The sequence below is a fragment of the Urocitellus parryii genome, chromosome 7 (assembly GCF_045843805.1).
Source record: "Urocitellus parryii isolate mUroPar1 chromosome 7, mUroPar1.hap1, whole genome shotgun sequence".
Taxonomy (NCBI): Eukaryota; Metazoa; Chordata; class Mammalia; order Rodentia; family Sciuridae; genus Urocitellus; species Urocitellus parryii.
Genome location: NC_135537.1, coordinates 117,363,158 through 117,384,332, shown reverse-complemented (window position 1 = coordinate 117,384,332; position 21,175 = coordinate 117,363,158). Strand labels below are relative to the sequence as shown.

The following is a 21,175-nucleotide window of genomic DNA, read 5'->3' as shown; positions in this document are numbered from 1 at the left end:
ATAGCTTTTCAGTGTGAAAGAATATTTGAAAGGTCTCACAAATATTAACCAACTTTACTGGAATTCAGGATCAACTCTATGTGAGCCTCTAGATTACACGAATTATCAATTTTTCATTATTGTCTTAGAAGTTAGGTGGTGGCACAAAAAAAGCAGGATTTTTTTTGTACCAAGGACTAGACTCAGGGCACATTATCACAAATCACATCTCCAGCCCATTATTTTAAGACAAGCCATGTTCTCACTAAGATGCTTAAGGCCTCACTGAGTAGTTGAGTCTACCTTGAACTTAAAATCTTTCTTCCTCAACCTCTTGAGTCACAAAAATTACAGACATGCATTAAAATATTGGCTTTTGTTTTCAGGTTTATGAACAGGCAAAATTGAAATGCTAAGGGGCCGGGGATGTGGCTCAAGCGGTAGCGCGCTCGCCTGGCATGCGTGCGGCCCGGGTTCGATCCTCAGCACCACATACCAACAAAGATGTTGTGTCCGCCGAGAACTAAAAAATAAATATTAAAAATTCTCTCTCTCTCTCCTCTCTCTCTCTCTCTTTAAAAAAAAAAAAATTGAAATGCTAAGCAGAGGAACACTTGTTATAATCACCCCTTTGTTAATTCTGGCTTATTTCCTAAGGTTTAAATATTGAAACCCATATTTCAATGTATATTGAAGGTAACATTATCTATTATAGTCAATGTCTGTTGATCTCCATTCTATCCAGATAATTTTTTACTGAATAAACTTTGATTTAATTTGAAAATGTTACTCAATATGTTTGAACTTCTGGTTTTTCTGCTGGCATTATTAGGATACTAGGTTCAAACCTTACATCCTATGGAAAATTATGGTGTGGTTATAGCTAAAGAGAAGACTATGTGATAAATAAAATTTTAAACTCACTAGGATGATGTATTTTTTTTTTATGTATCCTTGGTGAATAAGATACAGAGTACACAGTCAAATCTTAAATCATACAAAGCAGGCTCCATCTCTATTAATAGAGAAAAATATCAAATACAAAAAGTTGTTTTGCAAAATCACATGGCACTTGGTTTGTTAACAGCAGCACCCAAAATGGATTTCTGCCATATTCAGTTGTATGTATATTCTAGATCACCAAAATAATATCAGTATTACTTCAATACATATTACATCTTTAGTTGCAGCCACAAAGCAGTTGATCAATGATAAGTTGAAAGAATGATGAGCTTGTCAGGATACTATCTGGAGATTGCTTTTAGTAATCCTAGGCAGGGAGATTGTGTTTTAGTCATATCACAATACATTGTATTTTTTGTGGCCTGTGGATGCAGAGCTCTTACTTCCTTGCTAAAAGATCATTGCAGTTGCAGAAGTCTTCAGGTGTGTAGATTCTTTGATGATGAATCCTAAAAGGGTGGATCATTGGAAAGGCCAAACATGGCTATAGCTACTCTCTTGTTGATGCTTCCAAAAAGTTAAAATAATAATAATAATAATTATTATTATTATTATTATTTATTCAAGTAATAAATACCCTGATTTAGTGTATGCATTCATTGTCATAAATATTTTCTTTTGAGTATGTGTTCACTATGAAAAATATTGACCATGCACCTTTGTTTTCTGGCCTAAATATGAAAAGGCCTATGGAATGATGCAGAAATCTAAGGGTTGAAGGCTCTGGGCTGTCTGGGAGCTATTGTTTTTGTTGTTGTTGTTGTTGTTGGGTTTTTTTTTTTTGCATAAACATGACTACACTGCCAACTCTGCCTAACATCTCTCAATTGCTAGAGACCAAAATTTTACATTCTGGGTCTCAACACCCACACAGCAACTGGCGTAGTCTTTAGGATATTTGCAGGTGAGAGATATCTCAGTCCTGATAGATTAATAGAGGTTGTTAGGGGAGTGGTGGCACCTATGAACACCAAGAAGCATATAACACTTAGTTGCCAAAGTCCTATTACAGTGGACTCCTATGAAGAGTTGTGATATAATGGGATTAGTTCTTTGTAAACAGAAATAAGGATTCTGACTGCACTGTGGGCAAACATGAACCCCGCAAGTTGAAGTGTCAATGAGGTGTTGAAGCCTAAGCCCCAGCCGCTGGCCAAAGAAAAAAGTTGCAGCAGTGGCATAGATGATTTGGAGAAGTAGTCAAATGAGTCATGTCCAGCTGCTCTGGCCATGGGATGAATGGTTTCTATAGATCTGACAGCAAAAACTGATGCAAGTGTATGAGAGACTACCAGAATGAGGAATTGCAAGATAATCAAGAGATCTAGGAATCCAAAATACATTCAGTAGAGTAAGATCTCTGTATTTTGAAAATACCTATCAACCTTCCCCATTGTGATGTTGAGTCTGTAAAGAAGAAGAAGGATAAAGGCCTTCAAGTCCAGTCAATGGTGATGCATAAAATGAAACAACAGCAGCCAATGGCTCCAGTGAACAACTGCCATGGCCAGCCCAGGTATCCAGGTTTAACCTATTTTACCTGTTAAGCAGAACTGATGGACTTAAAAAAAAATAATTTACCCAGGTGTCAAGAGAGCAAGATTATTATTTTTTGTCTGTAAGAATTAGAGATAAACAGCATTCTGTGTTGCACTTTAAAAATGGAGAGGTTAGCATTGCTCCTTACAGTAGAAGTTGTAAAATGCTCAATACCATGAGGCATTTAGGGCCAAAAAAAGACCAAGTGTGTTATTACAGCTTCCAGAGGGCAATGTTTTTAGCAAGTAGCCAAGGTCATAAACACTCAGATTCAATGTATGTACTCAAGGTCAAAAACATTTGTTTGTGAGCATGCTCTTACATCAGTCAAATGTTGTTGATATGCCTTCTTTGTCTGACCTGCCTAAAATTTTTTTTTTATTTAATAACTTTTGGGGCTGAGGGATAAAAGCTAGAGGCTGGTTATGGGCTATTGCTGCCTTCAGAAGAAGCAAGCCTACCATCTCAAAAGTTTCTCACATCTGGTGAATAGAGAGCCTACACCCTGGGAACAAATTTTTACCCCTCAAACACAGATAAAGCTCTAATCTCTAGAGTATACAAAGAACTCAAAAAGTTAAACAACAAAAAAGCAAATAACCCAATCTACAAAGGAGCCAAGGACTTAAAGAGAAACTTCTCAGAAGAGGATATACTATCAATCAACAAATAAATGAAAAAAATGCTCACCATCTCTAGATATCAGAGAAATGCAAATTAAAACTACACTAAGATACCATATCACTCCAATTAGAATGGCAGCCATTATTAAGTCAAATAACAATAATTGCTGGTGAGGATGGGGGGGGGAATACATTGCTGGTGGGACTGCAAATTGGTGTGGCCAATTTGGAAAGCAGTATGGAGATTCCTTGGAAAGCTGGGAATGGAACCACATTTGACCCACATATTCCTCTTCTTGGACTATACCCAAAAGACCTAAAAAGAGCATACAACAGGGACATAGCCACATCAATGTTTATAGCAGCACAATTTACAATAGCTAGAATATGGAACCAACCTAGATGCCCTTCAATAGATGAATGGATTAAAAAACTGCCTTTTATACACAATGGAATATTACTCAGCACTAAAAAATAACAAGATCATGGAATTTGCAGGCAAATGGATGTCATTAGAGCAGATTATGCTAAGTGAAGTTAGCCAATCCCTAAAAAATAAATGCAGAATGTCTTCTCTGATATAAGGGGGGTGACTCAAAATGGGAGAGGGAGGAAGAGCATGAGAAAAAGACTACCAGTAAAATACGAAACAGAGGTGGGAGGGAAAAAGAGGGAGAAGGGGAGTTGCATGGAAGATGGAAGGAGGACCTCATTGTTATACAGAATACATATATGATGTTGTGATGAGAAAAAAGAAAAAAAAGTGTGTCACGTTAGATAGGACAGAGAGAAAGGATGGGAGAGGAGGGAAGGAGTAGTGAGGATAGGAAGGGCAGCAGAATAGAATAGACAATATGATTGATGTATGTACATTTCATGTATGTATTATATGTCAAAATACATTCTGCTGTCATGTATGACTAAAAAGTAATAATAAAAATGAATCATATAGTTAAAAAAAAGTTACTCACATCTTCTTCAAAATCTTTGAGCCCCAAACATTGCTTTTTTGATATGAGCCCCTACACAGCAGCCACAGATGTGAAACTATTTTTAATTTGAGACTATCACAAATCCTCTGCTTTATGCAAGGAGTATTGTGCTGTTTTGTGGACATGCTCCCAGATAATATTTATACAGTGGATATTTAGTGTATTATTTATTTTAGATTACATATATTGCCTTAATGTTGTCTCCCCCTCACTTTTTTACATAGTGTTTAACGTTTCATATTCTCCATTTATAAAACTTTTGTGATACAAATACAGTGGTTTTGTTGCAGTTTCTATACCATGCTGCATTTTTATCATGACTTTAATGAAATATATCTGTTTTTAAGTTTCTCCTGATAAGAAATTTTAAAATATTGCTTGACCTTGATTTTTCAATTTAGTTCTCAGCCATTTCCCAAGTTTATTTTCAATCCTTGCTATAAGCTTCAGAAGTTTTTCTTAAACATATTATCCCCATTGAATAAAAAGTTCAACAGTTGTAAAAATTTTGGGTTTTTTTTCTTATTCTTTTCTTTTCTTTTTAAGGGGAGAGGAAATAGTACTTAACCCAGGATAGTTCTCCTAAACCCCTCTATCACCAGCCCTTTTTAATTGTATTTTATTGTATTTTTAGTTTTCAGACAAAGTGTTGCCTAGTTGCTTAGGACCCTTTCAGATTATTTAGACTGAATTAAAAATTGTGATTCTCCTGATTAAATCCCCCAAATTATTAAGATTGCTGACATGAGCCACCATATGTGTGTAACCCCCCTTTGTGAAAAAAAATGTCACTACTTAACTTTTAAGAGAATTTAAAGGGCTGGGGATGTGGCTCAAGCGGTAGCGCGCTCTCCTGGAATGCGTGCGGCCCGGGTTCGATCCTCAGCACCACATACCAACAAAGATGTTGTGTCTGCCGAGAACTAAAAAATAAATATTAAAAAATTCTCTCTCTCTCTCCTCTCTCACTCTCTCTTTAAAAAAAAAAAAAGAGAATTTAAAAATAATGATGAATCATGGCTCCTAAATGAGATAGATTTGTCTTTGGGTCAAGCATATTTGATGTTGATATGTACTTAAAAATTGTGGGCACACAAGAAATCATATTTGCAAGATCTTGTATCTAAATTAAAAAAAAAAGAAAAAATTAAAGATATAGCTCAGAATAATATTTCCTCAGTTTAACCACCAGTACTACACTCATATAAACACACACACACACACACACACACACACATACACACAGTACTTGTGGGACTTTGAAAATATTTTTTGATACTGAACAGCTGTATAAACCTCCTCTATTACAAAAGGCAGAATTAGTGCCATAATATCAGTAGTCCTTTAGGTTTATCTGTGTACAGAAATTTGGTAATGCGATTTTACTCCTATGCTAGTCAAATGCCGAATGTATTCTCCAAACTTTGGGTCAGGTCTCTTTTTATTTTTTATGGCTTATATAAATGTGTGGCTATGAAAGAGTACTTGTCAGGTACCTAGTCAGGAAATATTTTTTAATGATTTTGCTTTTGCTTTTAGAACACTGTCTCCTTGGTGAGAATAAAGCCACCTTAATTAATTTGATTCTGAGATATCCTGTGAAGAAGATTCACAGTAATCGAGTCCAGAACCAAGGCAGGTTTTCCTGGCATGGAGTGGATGCCCTGTTGAGAAGAGGGTCATAGGAAGAAGTTGAGGCTCTCACCAAGGTCTAGATGAAGTTATAGCGTTTGAGAGAGATGAGGATCTCACAGAGGGTCAGGAGAATGATGAAAAATAATGAGATGTCAGTCCAGTTCCTCATCAGGCTCTCCATCTGGAGTGCATCTTATTTCAGTTGGCTGAATCCCTGTTCATTAGTTCTATTTTTACACTAAATTTGGGGGCTTTATGACCCCCCCTTGTAATCCTTATCAGCTACCACCAGATTTCTCCAGGACATCATTTACCCTGGGGTCAGAAACATCTGGTCTGGTGGTCTTGACCCTTATCTTCTCACTTTATCTTATCAGGAGAGGACAACCTGCCAGAGGCTTCACTCTGTTTATCAGAGTAAGGGGAAGTAATTATCTGAGGTCATACTGGATGGATCTGTGGGTGTGCCTGGTGAGACTGCGGGTTTCAAACTGGAGTTTTTAAAATGGAGTTGCTTAGGCTCAGGCCTAAGGCCATTCTCACCATTCACCCATTTGATTCACATTGTACATCCTGGGGAAGGGGTGCCTAAGCTTGGCACTGTGAATCACCCATTCCATTGGCCAAAAGCTGGACTTCACATATGTCCAAAAGTCACTTCTCATTATGCTTTGTTACATTGTTCCATAACCACCAATAGTGGCCATAGTTGAATTACATCTGGTTAAGACCAAAGTGTTTGCAAGGTACCCAGGGATTGAAATGATAATATAATCAAAATCAAGTGGTATGATAGGGTTGAGACATATATAAATTTGTCTTGCAAGTAAGTCCCAATGAACTAATTCTGTTACATTGTCCTAGTTTATTCTAATAGTCAACTGTAAGGCTCTCAAATGCTCTGAGATATATTGAATCTAAATATTGACTAAAATACAAGAATGAGGGTGGTTAATCTAATTATATATACATAGGCATTGCAACTCCAACTTCCATTATGCTCTGTTTATTAAAAGCGGGGCTCTGTCCCCAAGTCACCTCCTGGGAAAGATGTGGGCAGAAAAATAAAAGATGGAGTTCTCACTGTTCCATTATAAGCTCAGGATTTAGATCCTCAATGGCTATTTTTGCTGAAAAAATGTGACTTTCCAGTGTTTTGTAGCCTGTGAGTGACTCTTGCAGTATATCAGAAACTGTGAGAACATGGGTCTGTTTTCCAGTCCAGCCACATACACACCCCACAGCCTTGGCTAATTGCTCCAGCAACCCCCCTGCTCATTCCACATCTGCCAAGTGGGACTTATGCAGTTTTGGATCCTATGGTGGTACTGGCTGTGGGGATGAGTGGGAGACCCCACATAACTGGAAGTCTTGGAAACCAAGGTAAGTCCGGGAGCCATGGGGCTGCACTTTGGGCCTGAGAGACATTAGTTTGCAATGCATGGCCCGATTAACTTCTGGGGGAATTTAACAGGAAACCTACTCTCCATTTAGCATGCTTGTTTTGGTGCCAATAAACTCATAGAGAGACAAAGGGGCAAGAAAAATGATAAGGCCTTGGAACACACCCAGACCACATGTGCTTAGCAAGGTTAACTTCTTTACGCTGATTCCTTATTAATAAAGGGGAAGAACAGGACTCACCTCATGGAATTTTCAGGAAGACTTAGAGATATGGGTGGACAAAGCATCGAGCCTCGGGTCTGGCATACAGTAAGCTCTGTAAATTTTATCTGTGTTTTAGAAGACAATTTAAAATTTTTCTTCCTTCATAGACAGTAACATCCTGATATCTTCTCTTTCTATTTTTAGAAGAGTGAACTCACCCTGACCATCCCCAACCCAGCTGTAACTGGAGCCACAGAGGTTTCTGAACAAGAGTGACTGCAAGATGAACCAGGGAAAAGAAGACAAGGAGAGGAGGCCATGGCTAGGAGGCTCAGGAAAGGCAGTATTTTAATCACCCCCAAGGGCAGGTATGTAAAGGGCCACGAGAGATCACAGTGATGGAGTGCAGGCTCAGGCAAGGCCAGAAGGACCAGGACCAGGAACACAGGACTTGTTGTTATCCACTGCCCACTCTGCTAGGTGCTTTACCCTGGGCCAAGGAGGGCAGCATGACTAGTTATTGCAGTCTTTTCTACTGAGTGAGCACTGTAAGGGACACTGCCTTTGACTGACACTTGGCACCACCCATGTGCTCTCTCTAGAGCAGATAGGTTCCAGAAGGAAAGACCATGGCTTTTCCAGGAGTGGGGGATAAAACAGAGAAAGAGAGGGAATGGAGTGAGAAATCTCAAGATGGAAAGACCAGATACTCTCAATTCCCTGTTCAGAAAAAAAAAAAAAAAAAAAAAAAAAAACCTGGCCTCTGACCTAAGCACACAGGATAGAATAAGCAATATTTAATGACAAGACATATTTGAGTGAGGAAATTAGGCAAATAAGAAAAATGTCCTGACTTCACTCCCAGAGCCCCCTCCCACCTCCCACCCCCTCTTTTATTCAGCAAGACAATGAGGTGACATGAAAAGGTTCCCAGAGGCAGGACACATGTCAAGGCAAAGGTGGAGATGAGGAGAGTGCAGATTCCCAAATTCAAACAGCCCCTCAGGGCCTGCCCACCCTATTTTTTGCATTTCTCATTGGCTGGGAAACAGGAGGGAGAGTTGCTGTGGTCCTAACAGGCAACTCCTGTCCGCTCCTGGCCCTGCAGCTGACATGCTGGGAGGGGGACCCCCCCTGTGCTGGGGGTGATGTTCATTCGAGGGCACAGTCAGGCTGGACTCAGGTCCCTGAACCCCAGGACTAGGACTCAGGATGGGGGAGGGGGTGTCCCCAGCTGGGATGTCTGGGGACTCAGCTTCCCACAGTCTGTCATGTGGCAGGGCGGCAGGGCACCTGAGAAGGACACAATGAATGCCCCCCCCCCAGGGAGAAGCCCCCATCTCAAGTCCTCAGTGGGCCCTGTCCTAGTCCCTGAAGAGTTAATAGTCCCAGTGCCAGGATCAATTAGAGAATGGCAGAGTGAAGACAAGTCACCCATCAGGCTGCCCGGGACCCCATGTATGAGTGATCTCAAAAGCATGTTCCTTCCCCTTCCTGTGCCTCAGTTCCTCACATTCTGAATAGGAAAGTGTGTTCATGGCATTCCCATGGGCCCCTGAGGTCACAATGTACATCAGTTAGCCGAGTCCCTGGAACACAGTGAGGCTTGATAAACGTCAGTGATCTGCTCCATTCCCTAAATGCACAGATGAGGCCCAGAGAGGGCTGGTGGAGCTCCCCAAGTCACACAGATTAACAGCAGACACAGGACTTGACTGGAGCTTCGGGCTGTCCAGCAGAGACTTAGGGTAAGGATAGGTGGAGGCCAGGACCTGGCCCTGCCCCCCTCTCCCCTGGGAATGGTGCTTGGCAAGAAGGTAGGAGGAACCTCTGAAGCCACTGCTCCCTGGGGCTGGGGGGAACTGGAGCCGGGTCCTGGCAGGGCCTCCTCAGGGCCTGGGCAGGGCAGCTGTCCAGAACTGTCTGTCCATGGAGGGGGCAGGGAGGCTGCCACTAGGAGCACGCACTGTGCCAGTCCCTGGGGCCAGGCCGGCTCAGCCTGCTGGCTCCATCCAGAGCCAGCCCCAAGGGATGCTGGGGGAGGCAGCCAGGATCAGAGCCACCAGCTGTGAGCTCCCCTCCCCCAGCAACAGGGGACTAAAGTGGGTCAAGGAGGAAGGAGGGGGCCCAGGAGGGCTGGGAGAGGGGCCCAGGGAGCTCAAGAAGGCACCCAGGGGGAGGGGACCAGGGGAGGATGCCTGGAAAGGCAAACCCATTTGTGGGGTGGGCCTGGGGGGCGGGGAGCGCAGCGAGGTGCTGTGGCTTTGGAGGTCCTCAAAACCGCCCCAGAATTAAGTCCAGAGAGTCCTCATTCCTGGCTCCTGCCCCAGAAGGCCAGTGCTTGCCTCTCCTCATCCCCAACCCTTCAGCCTCTTCCGGAGCCCACAGGCATGACTGGCCCCAGCCCAGGGGTCTCTGAGGAGCATCTCAGACCGTGGCTCTCTGTCTCAGACATGGAGGGGGGCCCGGCTGGGACCCCGCTGCCCAGCCAGAAGGTGGGTGCGGAGAAATGTAGGGAGACGAGGTCCAGCCAAACCCCAGGCTCAGTGGGACCGCAGCAATGCCAGGCCAACTCAGGTCCTGTCACCAGGGAGAAAGGTTAGAGTAGGCTCTTTTCCCCCCCAGAGAAACCCCTGGGGAGCCTGGGTGCAAAATGAAAGGGAGGCAGACAGGAAATGCCAAAGAGGGTCTTGTTGAGTTGCTTAGGACCTCAATAAGTTGCTGAGGCTGGCTTTGATCTTGTGATCCTCCTGCTTCAGCCTCCTAAATCACTAGGATTATAAGCCTGCACTCGGCTCCAGGGAGCCATCCTCACACTTCCCCTGGGAGGGAGGAAAATAAACTAAGACTCAGCAGGAACACAGCAAGGGTGTGTGGGAGCAGGGTTGGGAGCCCAGACCCATCTGCTCAGAATTCCCTCACACTCCAGAAGCTTAGGGGGTCTCCAGGCAGTCTCCAAAGTGGGTCCTAGCCTGGGTCATTGGCCACAGCAAGCTCCCCCAGCACATCTTGCCCCTCCCCTAGGCACAGTTCTGCCACAAGTTCACTGTATAACCTTGGACACCTGGCTTGCATCTCTCTGGGCAAGTCTGACCATCCATATGAGAAGAATGCTCAGCTGAGGATTCTCCAAGATCCATTGTTGCTCATGAAAAAGAAAGCCTGAGGCCCCTGCCTAAGTGTCAATTAGTGCCAATATTAAATGAGACTCTGTCTTTAAAAAACACAGGCAGGCACCTGTACCCAAGGGTGCTCTTCTGATGTTATTCTCTCCTTGTGGTCTGATTTTCACCCTTCAGGGTCCAAACAAATTGCCATTCCCTATGCTTTGCCTTATTTCCCCTATCAAAAAGAATCTCCTCCAACTCCCCTACCCCCTCCCCAGCCCTAAGCCTGGACCTCAATGCTGGACTGCCCTGTCTGGTCTGGGGCTTGAGGCCTCCTCCCCTTCCAGTCTATGGGCTCCCTGGACACATGGCTTCCTCTTGGTTCTCGGGCATCTTCCTGGGAGTCCGGGCTAAGCTCAGCTGGTAAGATGCTCTGGATTTAGATGGAAAAATGGATGTATGGAAGGAAGGTGGGGGAAGGACTGAATGACTCACCAAAGGAAAGAGATGCCTACTGGGTGCAGCCTGCCCTGCACCCAGTGCAGCCCAGCTGCCCGGAGAAGAAATTAAACCAAAGTGGTCAGCTTTGCTAATAATAATAAGAGAAGTACAAACAAAAACAATGTGCAATGTCTTGCTTGCCTGATGGGCAAAAAGAAAAAAGGGCAAGGGGGATGACAGAAACATAGAGAAGAAAGAAAGCCTCCTAGGTGGGAAAGGGTTCAGAGGAACGTGCCATGCACCTGGGCCCTGTTGTGGAAGAGTTCCCCAACACAGCCTTTGCACAAGGTGACTCAGAAAGATCTACCAAATTGCTGGGCGCAGTGGTATAAGCCTGTAATCCCAGCAGCTCAGAAGACTAAGACAGGAGGATCACAAGTTCAAAGCCAGACTCAGCAACTCGAGGCACTAAGCAACTCAATGAGACCCTGTCTCCAAACACAATACAAAATAGGGCTGGGGATGTGGCTCAGTGGCCAAGTACCCACTGAGTTCAATCCCTAGTACAAGAAAAAAAAAGTATCAAATTTTTTTAGTGATACCCTTAGACCCAACAATTCCACTTCTCACAGTACAGCCTAAGAAATACTCAAACAAGAACACAAAAATGGATACCTGAGAATGCTCGCTGCAGCACTGTCACTAACAGCAAAACACTAGAAAGCAACTGTATGTCCACTGCTAAAGGACTGTAAGTTCTAGAGGGCTGAGAATGTAGCTCAGTGGTCCACTTCTTGCCTAGGGTACTGAAGGTCCTGGGTCTGATCCCCAACACCATGAAAATAATCAATAATTCTGGTGCATCCTCTCCATAGAGCCCCTATGGCTGTAACATGGAGAAGAGTGACGCACACGTGGTGCTAACTCCTTCACCAACAATCCTTAACCCTGGCTGCACATTCAAGTTTCCCAAGAAGTTTTCAAAGAAACACTGACCTGGAACCCCTCCTCAAAGACTCCAGAGGCTGGGCCCAGGTCAAGTTATTTATTTATTTATTTATTTATTTATTTTTGAGTGCCTACAATGATGGTAATTGTGCAACCCAAACTGAAATCTCTGCGACGTGAAAATATGGAATGAGAGTCAGTGTAGCCAGGGAGTAGCAGGCACCATCTATGTTTAAACTGACACATCCAGGTGTACACACCCAGGTCTAGTGTAAAGGCACCACTGAAAAGGCCCTGAGGAAGGGGGCACCCAGGATGCTAGTGCTCTGGAAAAGGAGCGGGACTGTTTTTTAAGATGTCGATATTTTTTCCCCCAGATTGGAACATGGACAGCCCTAAAGGCAGAACTCCACGGATGGACAGATGGGTGGGAAGGAGGGCTCCCCCTGGGTGCCTTTATTCATGGCTGTCTCACCCAGACCAGAGGTGGGCCTCTGCTGTCCTTCACAGCCGCAGAGGTAGTTATAAATAAAGGTGGTGGTGACTGACTCAGGCTCTGGACCTAGATAAGGCCCGCCCTCAAATCCCAGCTCTACTACTTCTAGCAGTATGACCTTGGGCAAGGGACTTCTGTGCCTCAGACTACGCACCTGTGAAACTGAGATAAGTAAATCAGAAAGCTGCTGTGAGAATCTCATGGAGGAATGGGGGACAAGAGAAAGACAGAGCCCCATGGTGCCCAAAGAGCCAGGTCCTGACTGTCCCTCTGTGTGTCCTCCCCAGGGATCAGGGCTGGTGACTCTGGATGGATATGTGTCTGGCCTGGTCACCACTGGATTACAGCAGCACCCAGAAGACCAGCAATGCTTTGCAGAACACCTGGAGCCAAAGAGCCAGCCGGGGACACCCCCAGCTGGGACCAGAGATGCCCATCACCACCAACTCTCCCTCTTAGACACCTGGAAACATCACCGTCAAGCCTCAAGCCTCTCCCAATCTGTTGCTCACCCTAAACCTTATAAAGGGCTAGAAAGGACCCAGCTGCCCTGCAGCAGAAGCCCTAGAGCAGCCAACTCAGATGTATCCACTGTGGCCCCAGCGCTTGGAAAATAAACCTTTTTTTTTTTGGTAAAGGAGATTAAACTCAGGGGCACTCAACCTCTGAGTCACATCCCCAGCAACATTTTATATTTTATTTAGAGACAGGGCCTCAGTGAGTTGTTTAGTGCCTCACCGTTGCTGAGGCTGGCTTTGAACTTGTGATCCTCCCACCTCAGCCTCCTGAGTCGCTGAGATTACAGGCCTGCACCACCGCACCCAGCTTAGCCTGCATTATTTTAAAACCCAAGTTTTGTGTGTTTGTCGCTTCTTGTGTTCCAGGAATTAAAATCCTATACCACCTAAGACATGCAGCTGATCCAACTGGTTCCATCCCATTTCATAGATAGGGAAACTGAGAGTGAAAGAGGACACTATCTTGCCCCAGATCATGGAACACATTGCCTCCAACCCACACTCATCCCCCACAAGAAAAATAAAGCATTTTGAGCCTCACCTTGGAGATAGGGTTGTTCGTTTGTTTTTACAGAACTGGGGATTATTGAATGCAGAGGTGCTTTTCCACCTAGCTACATCCCCAGCCCTTTTTATTTTATTTTATTTTTTTTATTTTTAGATAGGATCTGGCTAAATTGTTAAGGGCATCACTAAAATGCCAAGGCTGGCCTCAAATTTCCAATCCTCCTGCCTCAGATTCCTGAGATCACTTGCTGGGATCACAAGCATGCACCACTCTGCCAGCTCAGAGTGAGCCTTGGTTTTCTACTCTGGGCAGCTGGTTTCCCTGTGAGTACTGCCCATTTCCTCCCTCCTGCTTCCTTCTCCCAACCCTACCCCTCACTCTTAGGGCTAATCCTGGGGCAAACCCTCCCTGAAAGATGAGGAGGGCCCTGAAGGCCACTCAATGGTAGCTGAACTGCCCAGCACCAAGCCAGTTAAGGATGTCCCATCTGACCCCTGAATCTCTGTGGCAGGATGACCATAAGCAGCAGGATGGGAATTTATTGAGTCTAACATTCTGTTTCATTTCAAATTAATATAAAAATCTCATATTGCTTTTATCAGTTTTAAAAGACTATTTTTCAAGCCTAGCACCATACAGGGCACAGGTCCCCCGTGAGCAGCAACTACCCTCTTACTGCATGGAGCACCTGAGGAGGAAGAGGATGGCACAAGCCACCCCCAGCTCCGGGGCACGAGGGCTGGCAGCCTCACCTCCTGAGCAGGAAAAAAGGCGGAGGGAGACCAGGAGGGCAGGAGAGACCAGAGAGAGTAACACCCACGGGAGCCCAAGGCCTGCCTGGGTGCTCACCCACTCTCTGTTTCTCTTAGGAATTCATTAGCCACGACCTGATCATTCACTTACTCGCTTGCTCACCGGTTCATTCCCTCAACAGTATACACCTTCACTCATTCAGTTCAGAAGTCCTTTTATTTTTAAACACAGTCGTCCAGAATCCCAGCTTGGGTCCTCATCTGTGATGGAGCATGAGGTCCCAGAGGCCCCCCCCAGGCTGCCCTGTGCCAGGCAAGGTGCTCTCCCATGAGGAAGGCAGGACCAGCCCGACCAGCTCTCAACAGGGTTGCTCTGGGGACTGGGAACCTGAGTAGTTCTCTGTGGCCCCAACAGGTGGAACGAGTACCCATGCACTTAAATTGTGGGAGCCAGATTGCAGATGGATGTGTGAAATTAAAGATGCACGGATGTGGCACAGAGAAAGAGAGAGAGAACTTCCTGAGAACAGCAGTGTGCAGGTCCAGGTGCGCGCGCGCGCGCACACACACACACACACACACGTCTGAATGAAGGAATTCCAGGATCCCTTTTCCGTGGTTTTCAGAATTCTGAGAGATTCAAAGGCAACAACAGTAAAGGCCTGAATCTTCCCAATGTACATGCCCAGGGCCCTGGCTGACCAGGGGGCACAGGGCATCTGCAGAAGCTCTCTTGGGACACCAAGAACAGGTGTACTGCTCGTGGAACCCCAGAGAACCCAGCGCTCTCTGCAGCCTCCACCTCAGGTCACGGGAAACTGTCCCTTTTTTCCATCTTCCCTGCCTGCTCTCCTCCCTTGTCCTCTCCCTGGGGAGTCCCTGGAGCTGGTGATTGTCTCCCATCTCCCCAAATTCAAACCTACAGCCCCATGGGGGCTAAGGACAAAACCAAACCTCTTGTTCAGGAAGCAGAAACACACTGTATGCTGCCGGTGCTCCATAGTTCCACTGCACCCAGGCCAAGGGGCACAGCTCCTCATCTGCCACCACCCCCCCCACCCCGCTATCTACAGGAATGCCCTGCTCCCTGACTAGGCCCAGATGGCCATCACTCTGCCTTCAGGCAGTAAAATTTGGTGCAGCAGGAGTTAGGTGAACAGTATGTTTTATTTAATTAGGATCAACAGAAGAGATAAACCTCACAGCAGGACAGGGAATGACAACATGACAACGCTGCACAAAATAATTCATGCCCAGGTAATGAAAGGGTAAATCTCAATTACAGGGTAATCAGGGGAGGAAAAAGTTTCCCAGCACTTTGGAGGAGGCAGAGGAGGAGGAGACCACACCTGCAGAGCCCAGACCTGCAGGCCCAACATGGGGCTTCAAGGAGGAGGAGGAGACCACACCTGCAAAGCCCAGACCTGCAGGCCCAACATGGGGCTTCAAGGACACTACAAATCAAGGCAGCCAGGTGGCTGTCCTGTAACAGCTGCTCCTCCCTTCTCCCCATCACAGACAAAACTGCCCCAGGTGCACTGGGCTGGGTGAGCCGATGCTGCCTGGGCCCTGGCAGGCAAGTGTGGGAGCCACTCAAGATCTGGCCTATGGGGGCCACTAGGGGAGCTCACACCCAGCCAGGCTTAGTCTCCAGAAGAATGGCACCCCCAAAGAGAGGACAAATGTTCTAATCCTGGGAATGGTTACCAGACCACTAGAAAGTTCCTGTCCTTGTCCCTGGCATCCCAGTCCCACTGGCCCTGATGGGGCAGGGCTCCTGCTCTCTCTTAGCAGCAGGCAGACCTGACTCACCTCTCACTCGGGACTAAGAAAAAGAACCGTGAGCTTTTGAGACCCTACATCATCTTCTGAGCCAGTTTTTTCACATCTGCCCTGGAAGACTGAAGTTTGAACTGATGGCCTTCCCCCAACCATCACTACTTGGGGGTGGTGTCAGCTGCAATGTTGGGTATTTAAATACTACTTAAAAATGGTTAAGATGTAAATTTTGTATTATGCATATTTTACCCCCATTTTTAAAAAAGGAGGGATGCAGAGTCCTGAGCCCCTGCTCAGGTCAGCCAGGGGAGCAGAGGTCTCTGGGATCCAGGCTCAGGAAGGCATGACTTTAAGCACCTTCACCATGAAACAGCGAAAGGACATGACAGTTGGGGACCCACAAATCTGTAGGAAGCCACTCTCCCCCTGCCAGGGCTCCCCTTACCTATCCCAGCACAATGCTTTGAATTATCTCAGCAAATATGTCTCCAGTGACTGAACATCCTCAACAATGAACTCTCCAGGAGCTCAAACAAAAAGATTTTTATTGGCGCAGTCTCCCTCCCAAACAAACCCCCAAGGAGCACAAGGAGTGCCACCCAGGCCCCCTTCTCTCAGCTCCCAGTTCCTGGCCTTATGTGACATAGGCCAAGCAACCCCCATTATGGAGGAGAGGGAAATTGCTGTTAGATTAGTGAGCACATCCTCAGAGCCCCATTTTATATCCCAATTAAGAAGATGAAATGAACATCTGCTTTCACTTCAAGACATTAATTGTCAATTATTGGAGAAAAACAAAATTAGTTCTGACAAATTGCTGGTGAACACAGGCTCTTGTCTGGTGGTTCATAATAATATTTTCAGGGGCCCACAATTAGTGTCCTCGGACAGAGTTTCCTGATGGAACCCGTCATCTGCAGTCTGTGGTGGTGGTGGGCAGCACCAGCGCATCTCCTACACCCTGTTCTGTGGGGCGAGAGAGACGGTTCTGCGAGCCCCTGCTCCTGTGACCAGGTTAGGGAACTCAGGACTTTCACATTTTCTGGAGAAGGGAGTGATGGTGAAGATGGCAGGTAAATAAAAACACCCTCTGGAACCATTTTCAGCTTTAGACATGTGGAGGCTTCCTTCCATTCACTAGCAAGATTTCACACAGGGATTTAAATCCTTCCCAAGCCCAAGTGTGCCCAAAAAGGCAGACTGGAATCCCCTCAGAACAACACCTTATAACCTGATTTGTCATCTGCAGTGGGAGAATGAACTGCATGCTTCTCCTATGAGACAACTTCCACCCGTGACAAAAGGCCATCCAGGATCCTAAATCCCAAACTCAATGGCTCTAGCTGAATGCTACATCTGCTATAATAATTAAAAACAACAACAACAACAAAAAACAACAACAACAACAACAAAAACTGTTTGCCAGGGGCCCATCTACCAGGGAACCTGGTTCAGCTCGAATTGCAGGCTCTAGGAAGTGGGAGGAGGGAAAAAAATAAAAAAGCAAGCTCTGAATTTGCCAACCTTAGTGACCCCCAGTCCAGAGAACAACCCACTTGATAAGAGATTATCAACACTATAATCTCGTTGGATGGGTTTTTTATGTATCTTGGCTGCTGTAGTCACTATATCAATAAGAAGCCACTGAGATGTGAATGAGCAGAAGAATTCAGAGATAATAATGTAGAGGTCTTTGAATTTGGACGGTCACAATTGAAACCAGAGTGTTTGCCTTGCTCACATGTTCAGACTCTGGGGGGGCATGTGGGGGGTTGCTGTTAGCACATGGAAGGGGAGGTAATCAGGGAGGGAGGCAGGTTCAAAAGGAAAGGGAGAAAACAAAACAACAATAACAATACAAAATTATATCTTTAAGAAGACAATGAAAACATTGCTATTTCCAAAGTCAACTGGGTAACTGAGCTCCCACATTTTGTAATTGACTTTGCAAGTAGAACAACAGCAACATAACAAAGAAAATGTCACTGTTTTCACAGCACTAATCTATAATGTTGGGAGGCCCTCCCGCTTGTCAGGCAGGGCTGAAAATACAATAGCTTTCAAAGGGATATTACTATCATGCTTTTATTCCTGACATCAATCAAGATAAAGAGAACCCTTTTCACAAGACATTAAAAATCAAACCTTTGTACAAGAAGATAGGTAAAACAGCACTCTCCTTAAAGAAAGCCATGTGGAGCAATCAGATAATTGGTGATCCTTGAAAGCAGTATTTTTATTTACTGAGTGTACAACCCCAGTCGCTGGCTGCCACCCCATCCTGGCAGGTACACTATGAATCAAAAGTTTCCATCTTCATCTCCCCCACTCACTTCACCCTGCCTGGCGCCCATAGCAGGCTAAGGGAACTGACAGCCAGTGCTGAAAACTTCAAGTGGGATATATAACCAATCCAGGCTTCACTAGTCCATTTTGAGTGCAAAACTACTCTGATAACAGACTAATATATTTACATACAAAACGCCCTTGCAAGGCAATGGGAATTTGCAGAAATTGACAAACTGGCCCAACCACACCTATTGAGGTTACCTATTATAACCAGGCACTAAGAGTTTCCAAGGTACTCTTCAGTTTTAATTACCCTAGACACTCACTCAGATAGGAAGAAACCCTGATATCTATACAAATATTTTCAAGAAATAAAAATAATACTCTTTGCAAACATCAGTGTACCATGCATAGACAAGTCTGGACTTTACTTCAGCCAGGTTTCAGGAAAAACAAGCACCTAAAGCCACCCACCCACCTTGCAAAATGGATGGGGCCATCAGGAAACCCAGCCATCCACCACTAAATTACCTCAAAACAGTTAAGATGCCTGCATGCTGTAAGTTAGTGACACTTAAGGAAAACTGCAGGTCCTGGAGCAGGAAGTAAGGGGGAACTAATGTTCAAGAGAGTTTATAGTCTACACACTTTCTGAACCGTTGATGTATCCAGCCACCAGCCTTCCAAAAGGTCCAAGATGATGGCCTTAACACCCAAAGGAGGTCACCCCCACTCAGGGCTTGACAGAGCTCCTGGTACAGGTAGCTCCAAGACCTAGAATGTTGTGAAGGAGGAGAGGAAGAGAGAAAGGCTCTCTGCTGAAGAGCCCAGACAAAGTGTTTTGTCCCTCTGATATCCAACAGACCACATGCCAAAAGTATGCAACCAAGTGGAGTCACCCTGAGAGAAAGATGTTACTTTCGAAGCACCAGAGACAGCAATGTTTGCTTTTACTTTTCCAGACAGAAGTAGACACTGTTGTGTCTTTTTAAACAGTGTTTGAAGAACAGGCTCCCTTCATTTCAGCGCTAAAATGGTGAGAAATGTTAAAAGAAAAGGGAGCTGGTCCTAACGCTGCCTTGAAAACACACTCTCCCACCACTGCCACCTAAATGAGTCTTTTCCAGAGCTGGCAGCAAGTCTGCACGCTGGCCTCAGTGGTGAGTTCCTTTCGTTTACACATCCAAATGAACAGTTGAGAGAAATCAATGCATCTAATTGCCAGACTATTAAATCCTACATCAGGGAAAGAATTCCACAGCCACCAGCTTAAGAGTTGGCTACTGATATAGCAATTACTGCAACTTTGTATTAGATTGAACCAGATCCCCAGCCTTCTGACTCCAGCCAGGAGAGCTGTACTCCAAGATGCCTAGCTGCGGTTTCCTCCTTGCATGGTTCCCCCTTCTCCTCCCCTGTGAACGCGCTGTAGCAGGCCACAACATTTGCCAGGGCTGGCGGGTTCTGTGGAATTTCTTTATGACTGTTAAGTCACCAGCATTTTGCACCTTTCATTATTAATGCACACTCGGCACCTTATGGTTAAACATTTAGCAGGATTCTCCTGCCAGAGGCACATAGTTATCTTATTTTATTGCTTATTAAGTTTTTGCAAAGAAATAGGTATAAGAATCTATACAGCAGTTACTAGACATAAAGAATGTTTTCTAGAATGAAACAGGCCCTCCAAAGCTAAGAATAGGTAACTTAATTGGGGGGATTAAATATTAGGATTAAATATCAGTTACCGGAGTCCACATAGAAAGCTATGGAATGTACAAAGGATTTGTTTTGCCCTTCCTGCAAGATCATGTACATTTAGCCAAACAAATGTCGACAATTTACACTTGTAATGTGGTCTCAGATGAATCAAGAAACCTGTAACCTCAGAATGCCTTTATTTATTACATCTCAATTATTTCCATGGAAACGCTAGCAATGGCAAGCTTCACTGTTCCCAGATCCCTAGACTACCAAATTTATAAAATGGACTTTGGAGGAGCTCGGGGCTGGCAGAAGACAAAGAAGGGGAGGGAAGGAGAGAAAAGTCACTGGGGGTAGTTTTGGATGTTGGGGTGGGGGTATGTGGACACAGCCTGAGTGCTAATTAATATTAAGAACTGTAATTAACAGGCAGTTGCTAGATGGAGAAAAACTGACAGCAGTACAAATTATTCAAAAGTTTTAAACTGAGGCTGGGAAAAAAGATGTATTCCTTTTCCATAGAAATGAGAGAAGCTGTTGTGTGGATCTGAGGAAGCCAGCAGCAGCCAGCCATAGGGTAAAGGGAGACAGGGCTCCTTAACGTTGACAGAGGGAACTGCGAGGTAATCATTACCAAACCATCTGATATCATCAGCCGAAATAACATCAGTGAGTGAGATGGGAACATCCTATAGAATGAGGCCAAAATTATCAAAGGGAACAAATCATTGCAACTACCACGCCCCACCACCAGGACCCAAAAAAGGGGTAAGGGGTGTAGAAAATAAGTCAGAAAATGCGACTTTGGTAACATTCATGGATTTGTTGGGTTTTTTTCTTTAACAAAATCACAAGGCTTTGGAAAACCAATGAGGCTGCTCACTCCCTGCCCTACCACCCCAGCCCCTTCTCTATCTGTTGGGTATCCTCCCTCCGGTAAATCTGGGTTTTCCAAAGAAGGACAAACATCTTGTGGGGACAAATGACCCCCCACTCCAGAGGGAGGCTATGTCCCTGAAGTGGGAAGTGAGCCCCTCTGAGGCCTGTTTGATTTTCAAAGCAGCAACGCCTATGCTTTCAAATCACACTCTCTGAGCATCCATTCAAAATTGTTACATTTCTGTCTTTCCTTCCTGCTACAGGCTTTCATATTTCCAAGATCAATTATGAATTACATGCCTCACATGCACAAGGCCTTGGGTTCAATCCCCAGTACCACCACCAAAAAAAAAAAAAGTTCAGTTACAAATTAAAAAAAAATAAATTATGAATTATGGTCAAGCAACTTCCACTG

General features: G+C 45.0%; 1 protein-coding gene across 1 annotated transcript in view; it reads right to left on the bottom strand.

Moving 5' to 3' along the window:
• The window catches only part of LOC144255848 (uncharacterized), an 88,473-nt gene that overhangs the window by 64,413 nt on the left and 2,885 nt on the right, over positions 1-21,175 (bottom strand). Inside the window, exon 2 of the mRNA XM_077800860.1 lies at positions 7,376-7,451. Within this exon, the coding sequence (XP_077656986.1) occupies positions 7,376-7,422 (47 nt within the window). The 5' untranslated portion in view covers positions 7,423-7,451. The remainder of the gene's footprint in view (positions 1-7,375; positions 7,452-21,175) is intronic.